Source organism: Delphinus delphis, chromosome 6 (assembly GCF_949987515.2).
Source record: "Delphinus delphis chromosome 6, mDelDel1.2, whole genome shotgun sequence".
Classification (NCBI taxonomy): domain Eukaryota; kingdom Metazoa; phylum Chordata; class Mammalia; order Artiodactyla; family Delphinidae; genus Delphinus; species Delphinus delphis.
The window spans coordinates 57,042,546-57,055,043 of record NC_082688.1 but is presented as its reverse complement, the minus strand read 5'-3'; the positions used below and the strand labels follow the sequence as shown (position 1 = coordinate 57,055,043).

The 12,498-nt window shown below is 39.9% G+C and overlaps 1 protein-coding gene across 5 annotated transcripts in view; it reads right to left on the bottom strand.

The window, feature by feature from the left end:
• Window positions 1-12,498, bottom strand: part of KDM4C (lysine demethylase 4C) — a 398,364-nt gene that overhangs the window by 71,916 nt on the left and 313,950 nt on the right. For all 5 annotated transcript variants that reach the window (XM_060014734.1, XM_060014733.1, XM_060014735.1 and 2 more), the window contains one exon: window positions 3,834-4,019. In XM_060014734.1, coding sequence (XP_059870717.1) covers window positions 3,834-4,019 — 186 coding nt within the window. The remainder of the gene's footprint in view (window positions 1-3,833; window positions 4,020-12,498) is intronic.

Below are 12,498 nucleotides of genomic sequence, written 5' to 3'. Positions count from 1 at the left end.
ACACAAAACAGCAGGAAAAAAATTGACCACTAAGATGTTTACTTCAAGTTCTTCCTCTTTTTTGAATAGGTGTCTGTCTCCCTGCTAATAGCCACAACTTAGAAAATTATAAAGGAAATAAATTTCTCAAATGTCTTTGATAGGAGAGAGTATTAAGATGAAAATGATGTACCTTGTATAAGATTCTATATTAGATAAGCCTTGTTCCTTACAGTGTATTAATGCATAAACTACAAGTGATTCTGGAGCTCCAACATTGCATATATGGAACAAACACTATAAATCTAATATGAAGGTTTATTGAAGTAATTTGCTTGAAAAAGAAATCTGTGCATTCCATCTTCCTCAGTTCTGTTGCCCTTCGTTATTCAGGCATCTCTTCCATTGGACACCTCTCTAGTTTACTCAGGTGTGAGGAGATGGCCCAGTTGTGGCTATACTTTGCAGGAAGTATATAATTTATGAGCAGCTCATTGTTTGCTCTGGAGAAGAAATGTTTTCAAGGCTCCCAGATTCAAAACCATTTTACTATTTATTGTGTTCTCCGTCTTTTCCTTATAAACGTCTGTGCAACATGCACGTAAGTGGGTTAGGAATACATCCAATGGAACCTTCAGAAATAGAGCCAGAAAAGAGGTCACAGTGGCTCATGGCAAAGGATGGTCAAGTACCACAACACTACACACCTAAACACATGTGCACACATACATGCACACACGAATAAAACCTCATATTTGAAAGAAAGTAAGGTGCCAGTCAAAAAATATGTTTGACAAAAACACTGAAAACCGCGAACTAAAATTTAGATTAACAAGGATTAGCTGAACACTTTCTGTAATATGCTCCTTTCTACTTTAAGAATTTGAAAGCTACCTATTTTTCCAAATGCTATCATTCTAATTACAGAGTATGATTACTGTCTACTGGAAAAGTGCATTATAATAAATCAGACAAAAATTTTTATACCATTATCCAGAATGACTTTACACCCAAAGCTCAACAACACTGAATAAGCTAGTATATTTTAAATAATTTATGGCAATTAAAGGAGTAGAATTTACTTTAAAATGGTCCTTTTGGATGCAAAAAAGCAAATAATGGAAGAAGCAAAAAAAAGGGAAACAAAAACTCTAAAGTAAGTATAAATGGAATACTGAAGTAACTGTAGCTTTATACTTCATTTCACCTAAATTGTACAGGCATCCTCTACTCTCTAAAATGCCTGTGTTGGTTCGCCAAGTTAGCCTGAAATTTATCTCAGAGTTTTTTCCACTATGATTCAGTGATTACCCATTACTCCCAAACAATCAAGGCATGGTTAAGAACATAGACAAACCATACTTCCGACTCTTGGGAGTGTGTCCCCTGGCACTCACAGTTTACACAAAGAGAGATACCTGAGTGAAGTTCAATTTTTTTATGCTTGAAAAAGGAAAGGACACTTAACACAGTAAGGGTAATCACAATGCTCTTAGCCAAAGTTGCCAGATTCTATGAATTCCCTCTAGTTAGCTGTCAAACATTTTGGGGAGGAATCTATACTTGAAGTCTAATTGAAGAATAATGGATAAGTATTAGCTAACAGGAATGTATTTTAGAAATCCAGTGTTCATAATGCTTCCCCCTAGAGAGCTTTGCAAAAGCAATTTACGATCACTAAAATGTTTTCCTCATAAGGAAAACCTGCCACATGTAATGTAAATTATATGATCTTTTCCCTACCCTTTACAAAGTATACCAAGCTTAAAGTAATCTGTAGGGGAGAGCAGTTTCTAAATCACCTCAAAGTCAAATATTTTCCTTTTCTTCATCATTTATGAAACACATTGGTAACACAGACCTGACTGAGCCACACATCAGAGTTAAGAGGAATGAGGTCCTGATTGAACACCTGGATCTCTTTAATAGCAACTTCAATATAATCATCAGTAACCACAGAGCTCTGGAATATTAAAAGGGGAATGTATGATCCCAAGCAAAGCTTTAGATGAACACCTCTAGCACCACTGGGGGTTTGGGGTTTGGAATTCAACAAATAGTAGAGTAGGGGCTGAAAAGACATTTACATTCCAGCACCTGTCGCTCATTAACTGAATCTATTTGGGCAAAAAACTGAACCTCTCTGAACTTGAGCTTCTTATCCTTGAAGCAGGGATAATATTACTCATGTGGCCCAGTTCATGTAGGATTGTAGCAGCAACAGCAGCAGAAGTAGCAAAACGAGAAAGCAGTAGTACAACTTTCATTTTCTGAGGGCTTACAGTGTCCGGTGGATTGAAAACCACATGGTAAGGTAGGCATGCCATTGTAGACAAGGAAGCTGAGACTCAGAGAGAAGAACTTGCACAAGACTGCACATGTGTTACTGGCAGAATCTAAGTGTGAACACCAACAACTCTGACTCCAGAGGCCATGACCCGGTTCACATCTCAAAATGTATTCACATGTGTCATCTAATGAGGTAATGCTAGTGACTTCACTGTAAATGGCAAAGCGCCACATAATGCAATGTGTTATTAGTGTAATTTTTTTAAGCTGCTGAAGTGTTTTCTGCTGAGTACATATACTATTCTTAGCAAGAGCCCATCAACTCAAGAAACTAAGGAAAAAGCACGAATGAATATGTAACTTGAGACCTAAAACAATGGAAAAGTATGGAAAATGACTTTAAAATAGATGTGACAGTTGGTGATGTCATTTTCTACATTTGCACATTCGCATGCATCCACACAGAGTTCCAACCACAAACATCAAGCATCTCTCAAGACACCAATGGAAGTTGCCAGAATCATCAAAAAGCCGAGAGATCTGGTGTGTATGCGTCATGGCTCCCCAAGCCCATACCGACGACTTGGCAGGCTGCTCACAGGACGTGATTAGAGACATGGGACAAGCATGTTAGTCTGCAAATACTCTGTGGCCAAGCTTCCCAGGGATAACAAGGGGCAGCACGTTAGCAAAGCTGAGGGTCGACAGGATGCTTTAGAGTCCTCACTGGCAGCCAAAAACAACGATGGTGAACAAGAAAGCTAACAAAGGCATAGCAACTACCTCTGTACTGTCTTAATCATTCTAAGCCTTTGAAACAGAGGAAAGACTCCATTCACCAAGGACAGGTAAACGGAATTACAATTAAATTCACATGTTAGTTAGTTGCAAACGCTCTTTTCCCAGAAATAGGTTCAGTCCTGAGTGAAATGGAAAAGGCAGAAAACGCTGCCCTCTGAACTTCTCTTCTGCATTTCTGCTTTTCTGAGCTTGTCCTCACTCCTCCCGGCCTCTATGCTGCCCCTAACTTATCCCATCTCAGACAGCAAGTCCCCAAACATTTGTGATCACCCTCTCCCTCCCATTACTGTGTTGCTGCTCTTTGTTTTCTCTAGAAGGGATTAAATAAACCCCTAAGGCCAGAGTGTACAGGTGTCTGGATTAAACACTGCAGGATCTCAGGAGACGCTTTCACATCAGTCTCTTCCCAGAAACGCTCTCCCCCTCATCCCAGAGATGTGCAGGACACAACCTGTACAAGCATACTCAGCAGCCCTGTAGACAAACCCCAAACCAGAACAGGCATAAAGAGTTTTATCCATTCATCTGTTCATTCACTCATTCAACTCAATAAATATTTATTGCATCTAGCATGTGCCAGACACTGATGGGTCTTGGGCAAATACTAGTAAATAATAATGTATAATACCTGCCCTCAAGAAACTCACAGTCTAGACACATCATCAATGAGTAACATTACAGAGTAGAACATGCTAGCCCTGGGAGGTGTGCAGGAAGGGATTCATATGCAGTCTTGGCATCGGTAAAGGGAGAGCAGGCCTTACCACATTTGGGTTGACTTTATGTCGAAAGCACGTGATGTTCACCACATACGGCCAATCGTCAGGCTCCATCAGCACCCCAGCAGCATGAGCACACGTGACGTGGAATGAGGCTGGGCATCGGCCATAGGAACACTGGATGCAGGCTCCAGAGACCTTCTTAACCCGGTGCCTGCAGAACATGCATTTCTGGAGGGTTAAAACAAAGAAGAGCATCAATTCAAACTCGGTTAACTCAGCCAATTTCCACACTTCACAGCATAATAGCTATTAGAGAGTAAAAAAACTGATTACATCAACAAGGCCTGACCTCCAGGGCCCCTAATGGTGAGAGTGACTGTGACAACATAAGCTGCGTACCTTCAAGGAAACACACAGCTACAGCCGCATACTACCAGACACATGCTGAAATACTCCTTGTGGTAAGGAAAGCCAAGCCCTTTTGCACATGCTTCTCCAGGCACAGAGCTGAGGAAGAGGCCCCCGGGTGCTCCTGTAAATCACCCATGAATGCTGAAGCTTCTTCTCTTTTACCTTCTGCATGCTAGGCCTTTCTGTACATCAAGAGATAGACTATGGGTTTGACAGACAGGCACATACTCTCCTAAGTTAGACGAGGTCTTCAGAAATACCCAAAGAGGGGCTTCCCTGGTGGCGCAGTGGTTGAGAGTCCGCCTGCCGATGCAGGGGACACGGGTTCATTCCGTGGTCCGGGAGGATCCCACGTGCCGCAGAGCGGCTGGGACCGTGAGCCATGGCCGCTGAGCCTGCGCGTCTGGAGCCTGTACTCCGCAACCGGTGAGGCCACAACAGTGAGAGGCCCGCGTACCGCAAAAAAAAAAAACAAAACTCAAAGAGCACACAGCTGGGCTCACGTTTCCATTTACAAAGAAACGTAAAGTGTTAAATGGTCCAATGTGGAAACTGCAGGCTCAAGTGTTTAATAATCCAAATCTGAACCCTTCATGACTGAAACAAAAATATGCCTCCCAAAGTGAGGAAATGGAAAATCACCCCAAAGGGCATAATTTTGTTGAATATCTATAGCTGACTATGCCTGGGGAAGAAAGAATGGAAATAAAAACTGCAATAATAATTACCACAATATGAAAGTTAAACTGCATACAATTAGCCCTAAACATTATCAGTACATTTGTTATGAGAGATGGGAAAAAAATCAAACAGCTTCACTAAATGCAAGATTTGTGAACTAATACTTGAAGGTTAGGAAAAAAATAGTTGTAGAACAACACAGGGTGAGGTTCAGAAAGCAGAAGAAACAGAGTGATCAAAAAGCTTAACTTTTCATTCCTAAGGATAAAGTAAGTCTGCAGTCTGATCAAATGATGATGCAAATATTCTTCTTTTATAGGTACATTTTCCTTCCTGGGACAAAAAAGGTACTTATACTCAATGCCTTTTGAGGACTGTAATGTTTTATCAACAGACCTGTAAGAATCAATGTGGACACAACTTCTAACTCTTCTTTGCCCTCACATCTGATCAGCATCTTCAGTCTGCACCTTAATAGATTCTGCACCTTAATCTTACTCTGATCTCACCTACCCATCTATACCAACTTTCACCATCTCTGTCCATGTTGTCTTGCCCAGTGTAGTAGTGGCCTCCTAACCAGTCTTGCAGTCTTTTATTTCATGCCATTTTGATTCACTTTCCCATAGAACTGAAAAAAGACCCATTACAATACGAACAAAAGCATTATTTAACATCTTGATATCTCTTTGGCAATTCTTGGTATCAGTTTCAATACATTCCTGGTAATTCTTGGTTTACCAGTATCTTTTTGTCAATTCCAACCATTTGAAATATGATGACAGATATAATAGAAAGACCTCATATCAGGAACCCCAGGCATAATCAGATAATCTTTTAAGAGCCTAATCACACCACAAAGAGGTCAGTGTTTGAATAAGTTCAGATATTGACAGATGTATGAAAGGAGAAATTGTTTCCTATTTTACCAATTAAATAGGATTAAGAGTAAGAAAGAGTACTATGACTTAGCTAATTAATGAACTGGTAACTCCCAGCCTCTTCTACCATTAACTTCCTCAATAAACAGAAGTTCTCCAGAAAGAGGGAAGGAGACAGAGAGAATACATTTAAGCCTACTAATAACTCACTCCTTGGAATCTAGTAAGGGAAGTGCCTCCTTTCCCAGGAAGACCAGAGGTAGCCATTTCTAAGGATAAAGCCAGTATCCTTAGAAAGTCAACCTGAAGACTCTTGTAATGCAATGCTTTGGAAGATGTTTATTCACAGAGTTGAGAAGTTTGGCTTAAACATCTAATAGGTTCTTGCAGAGATGGAGAACTCCACAAAACTTAGTAGGGGAGCCATTCCATATGCTGTATTACAGTCTACATAGTACTTCCAAACCCCAGTTTCACTTGCTTGCTACTAAACCAATAGTTCTCTACCCTGGCTAAAGCAACTATGGCAATTTAACACCTATACTGCTGGGCTACGGAATTTAATTCAATAGGGCAAAGATTAGGACATATAAGCCACTTCCTAGAATGTTACAATAGAATTAAGTACTAGGAAAAAAGTAAAAACAAAATGCTATACGAAACTAGAATGACCAGTGCAATCAGGTATGCTTGGGGGTAACATAGGGAAGAAGGCTTTAAAGAAATGTAATGAACTGACTGGATTAAGATGGTGGCCTCAGCCCCTGCTACAAATCCACCAGCCCCAAACCCTAAATAAAGAGAGATAGGAAAAATAATGAAACCATAACAGCACTGACTAACAAAAAAGAGAGCACTTAATTTCAGGGAGGAGAGCCCCAGCAACAAACTATTAGTAGGTTTCTCTGAGGAGGCAGTTCTGGCAAGGCCAATGTCAAGAGTGGAAGCAATAATTAAAAGACAAGGGACCCACTGTCAGGCCAGCCCCATGGCCCACCTGCCCCCACTCTTCATCAGCAGGTGAAGTAATCTGATCCGATCTGAATCCGAGTCCTGTGACCTGACCTATCATTTGCCAATAAGACAAGTGAATTCTCGTTTGGGCTAAGGAAAAAAATAGTACACCCAAGATAAAATACAATCATATACTTTAAAAATCACAAACACTTGAAGGAAAACAATGCCATGAACAAGAGATACTATAATTAATAAATAGAAGAATAGCTGGCCTAAGGAATCAGGTAAGGGGAAACAGAAGACGAGTTTAAAAGAGATGCAGCACGTGTTATGATAGAGATTCCCAAACAGATCCCATCAATTGAAAAACACAAACAGTAACAACCACCAGTTCTAAAATTAAAAATATTATTGCAAAGAAAAAAAAATTAAGATGTGCTGAATTCTGAAAAGGATCCCACTGAAGATCAAATTAGCAACTGGAAGATGGAGCCCAGAGATTGTACAGAACACAGAAGATCAAAAAAGAAGGAAAATGGAACACAAATGCTAAGCAGTATTGAAAAGAGATCCAGATGTTCTATTATCTCTCTAAAAGGCATTCTAGGGCTTCCCTGGTGGCGCAGTGGTTGAGAGTCCACCTGCCGATGCAGGGGACACGGGTTCGTGCCCTGGTCCGGGAAGATCCCACATGCCGCGGAGCGGTTGGGCCCGTGAGCCATGGCCGCTGAGCCTGCGCGTCTGGAGCCTGTGCTCCTAAATGGGAGAGGCAACGGCAGTGAGAGGCCCGTGTACTGAAAAAAAAAAAAAAAAAAAGGGCATTCTAGATGAATAGAAAAAGAGAAAATAACAGAAATTTTCCAGACCTGAAAAAGGCCCAACAAGTAGGGTTAATTTTTTTTTTTAAATCACCTAAACACATCTTAGATACATGTTATATTTCCAAATAAAAAGAGAAAATCCCCAAATCTTCCAAAGAATAAAAGAGAAAAATCAGATTACTGTCAGATCTCTAATCTGCAATAGTGGGTGCTAAAAGACAATGAAACAGTCTTCCAATTTATAGAGGAAAATTAAATTTGGTCTACATCCAGCCTAATTTTCATTCAAATGTGAGAGCAAACATAAAGATTATTTTTTCTTTTTCACATTCAAGGATCAGAAGTATGCAATGAAGAAGTAAAGAGTAACCAAAATGCTAAATATGTGGATAAATCTAAATGAATATGGACTGTATGAACAATAACAGTAATGTCTTCCGGGTTTGAAAACAGAGAGAGAATTTGAATAGATGACAATTGTAGCATATAAGGAAGAAGTAGTAAAAGTGAAGTTTTAAATGTTCTAAATGTTCTTGAATTGTCTGGGAAAAGGGTAAAAGTACCAATTCACTAATAGTGTGAAAACAAATAGAATAAGGAAAAATAATAAATTCAAACAAAGACATGAAAGGAAAGAAACAGAAACATAGAACAGGTGGCAGCAAAGGAAAAAGCACGTTATAAATTGGTAGAACTAAACCCAAACATATCAGTAAGTTAACTGTAAACAGACTGAATTTTATCTTATAGACCAAGGGTAGCAGAAGTTTTCTTAAAATGCCAGATAAATATTTTAGGCTTGTGAGCCATACAGTGCCAGTTGCAAGTACTCAACTCTACATTGTATAGTTGAATTGAACAATGTGGGGCTTAGGGACACCAACCCCAACCCCTGCGCAGTCAAAAATCATGTAACTTTTGACTCCCCCAAACTTAATTACTAAGAGCCTACTGCTGACCAGAAGCCTTACCCGTAACGTAAACAGTCGATGAACACGTATTTTGTATGTCATATGTATTATACACGCTATTCTTACAATAAAGTAAACTAGAGAAAAGAAAATGTTATTTAAAAAATCAAAGAAGATAAAATACATCTACAGTACTGTACTATATTTATCCATGCCTAAGTTTATGTCATCTGTTTACAAGATGAATTGTCTGTCAGTACCTACATCAATATTGTCTTATATGATATGAAAAACGGTAGATGTTAAACATATTGCTAACAGTAGGCATCAAAAATGAAAAGATAATGTTAAAAAATTCATATTTATTTACAGGTATAATGATTCATGCATTAATAATGAAGAAGCAGTAATATGACTGCTCTATGGTAGCCTAATGTAATGGGTGGCACCGTGTGTGGTCTGTGTTTGTAACTTTTGATAAATTTTAACTTTTTATAATAGATCTGTGTATATTTTATGGTAGAAAATGATAAAATAGACTAGTATCTACATATAGTTTATGCATTCATGACATACCTGACATTTTCTTAATTTTTTCCATATTTCTAAACTACATGGTTCATCTGCAAGTTTTTCAAATTGCCACGAATCTCCAAAAAAATTTCCAATATATTTATTGAAAAAAAAAATCCACAGATAAACGGACCCATGTTTCTCAAGGGTCAACTGTAGTGTAAAAGCTGCTACAGATAATTCACAAATGATGGGCGTGGCTGTGTTCCAATAAAACTTTATTTACAACAACAAGCACGTGCCCTAGTGTGCTGACCCCAGCTATAGGCCATGGGCACGTATTTGAAGATAGTGAGCTGTGAAATGATGGAATCAGTATTTAAGTAAGATCACTCTAGCAGCAAGGTGGATAAAGAGCAGACTGGTGGGAAATGAAACTGTTAGGAAGCCACAGGAATACTGAGGCAAAGGATGATGACGACTTGGACTAGGGAAGTGGCTATTAGGAGGAAGGTAAATGTTAAGTGTTTTTCACTCCTGTTATTCTTTGTTGACAGAAATTCTATATCTTCCTTTAAATAGGGCTACTCACTCAAGGCCAGGGCTGGACAGTCTGTGTGCTGTGGGAAAGAACCTCTTTAGTAGCTGCTTTAGTTTTAAAATAGATGAGGGTTGAGGTGACCAATTTCTAGAGGGATGAGGACTGAAAGGAATGTGTGAACAGTAAGACTGTTGGGCGCTTAAAAGCACAGAAAGTTCAGAAAGACAGGGCCATTCTTCCTGCAGTTCCTGTTTGAGATGCCAGTGACCCACTGGGAAAGGGATAAGGAACCAATTTCTGGAAGACGATAAATAAAGGAGGTTTGAGAAGTCAAATGAGGCAGCCTAGAGAGCCATCACTTGGGGTACTTCAGAACAAAGTTGAGGAGGGCTGATGTCCAGGGAGACCAACACAGCAGAGCAGGAAAATGCTGACACAGATGACACTGGAGAGTGACTTTAAGGTGTCATTCACCTTTATGGTTTTCTAGTAAGGCTGCCTGGGACATAACAGCTGCTCAATGTTTGTTGAACTAAACTGAATCCAGGCAAGTATATTTTGGTCAAGCTATAGACCTGCTCGCCTGTCTCCTCAACAGTGAAAAAAGACTCCACATGTAACTATGCCACCAGAGATGTTACAGGGCTTCAGAATCACTGGGAGGCCTGCTTCAAGCACAGGTTGCAGGCGCCACCCCCAGAATTTCAGTGTGTCTGGGCTGGGGCTGTTGAATTTGCATTTCTGACAAGTTGTCAGTAATACTGATGCTGTTGATCCAGGGATCACACTTTGAGAACCACTGGGCTGGTGGGTTAAAGTGTTAAAGGGTGTGGATTATTCTGAGAGGCTCTAGTATAAGGCAATTCAGGAAGTACAATGTTTTTTCATCTATTCTTCTGTGTCAAGGGCTGAGAGAATCCTCAGGCAAGTATGATTTATAGATCACTGTACTTTCTTGGGGGACTGGATTTCCATACTTATTCCAATGGCATAGGCCGTTAAAGCTCCTAATGGGTTGAGGATTTAATGAAGTATCTGGCAATGAGGCTTTGTGTACCATTAGATTCCTTGAGCACACAGCCTGGCAAAGGGCATCAAGAAATGATGAGCTGTGAAGGAGTTACAGGTTCAAAGCACATCCCCTTCCCTTCTTTTTCTTTTAATATGATTTGTAGTATGATTTTATTGTTGTTTTGCCAATTTTATGATTCTTTTTTCTTCCATAAATAAGCTGATAATTTCAAAACAGGCACAAATACTTTTATTTTAATTAGTATTTCCTTATCAGACAAGTAACAAGCTGATATTACCTAATTCCTTTTTCCTTTTGCTCTTCAAAGACGTTTTTTCCAGGTATTCCATGGCAAGCTGACGTTTCCAGCTCCAACAGGGAATACTGTTGGACTCAATGGATGTCGCTATTGTTGCAGGCAAGTCAGAGGACTGAGGCTGAAACTTTGATTTTGCTCTACATCCTTAAATATAGGTTTTAAAAGAGAAACCTTTTTTTTTTTACTCTACCTGTAAAATTTATGTTCTGCTCATAAATATTCATTAACTCAGTCACTCACGTGCCAATAATGGCCAACACTGGGGGAACGCTGTATGAGGCAGTCTAAGATCTACAGCAAGGAGCTTACAGTCCAGGGGAGGAAACAGACATGTAAACAACTTAGGCAGAAGGAAAAGCAGAACACGAGAGCTGTCATGTGAGAGCAAGATTCAGAAGGAGCAGAGAGAGGAGTAGATTGATACCGAGAGAAATCAGTTTACCCAGAGAGCTAAAGAGCGGCTGGGGAGGAAGGGAGAAGGGAAGGTTGAAAACCGAGGTGTCCACGGTGAACTCACACTGCAGGGTATGGGCTGCTATAGTAAGGGGCAGCAATTAATATGCAGTCTCACACCACTCAGGCCAGACAGAATTGTTCTGATCTCAGTGGTCTAAGCATATTACAAATGGCAGATGTCATGAAATGATACAGTAAAACTCAATTCTGAATACTTGTGCATCAGCTCGTAACATGGTGAGCACTCTGTCGCTCCACACCCCCATCAAGAAAAGTTATTTCTACCCTTCAAGTTCAGAGCATTAAAATAAATGGCTCACGGTGTCAAGTGTGTGGAATTAAATCATTATTTATGATATGTATCAGAAGCCATTTATCTCATTGCTTTTTGTTTAGTGAGATTCACCCCACAAAAGGTGAGAAGCTAAGAAAAAGTCAAGCAGCAGGCTAAAGAGGAAAGGGCAGAGGAATGAGCTCAGCCAGGCCAAGAGACAGAGACAGAAAAACGGGCAGAGGTGGTGGTGATCAGCCAGAAGGCTGCACTTATTCAAAACAAGCAAGGGAGGCTTTGTTGGCCCTGAGAAATATTAAACAAGAATCACAAAAGGATTCTAGAACTGGAAAGGCCATGGCAGTTCATACACAAACTGACAAATTAACAAATGACTCTTGAAAAGCATTATGTCAACAGCCCAGTCACACTTTTTTTTTTTTTTAAATTTTGGATCAGCAGAAACACCACCAGGAAGATCACCAAATAGGAATCCTCTGGAAGCATCTTTTAATACCAGTACTAGAACACTGACTGCACACAGTAGGTGCTCAATAAATATCCATTGACCACATGAAGGATCGTTTCCTTATTATATATAACACGTCAATTCATTCTTTCAGCTATCTCAATATTTATTAAATATCTTCTATATGAAAGGCATTTTGAAAAATGCAAAAGGAGACACAAAAAGATGCCATCCATTTATTCAAGAAGCTTAATTTGGCAAACAAAAAGAGCTGTGACAAAAGTGTTGCCACCGTCATCACGATGAAGCAAGATGAAGGGCTACAGATTTGGAAGGAGATGGGGATGGACCAGCAGAACAAAGGTGAAGCCGGCATGTGCACCTGAGCAGTTACCCATCTGCGCCCCTGCTCTTCACCACTCTTCAAGTGAGAAAGAGGGGCAACAAAGAAGGAACTTCATGAC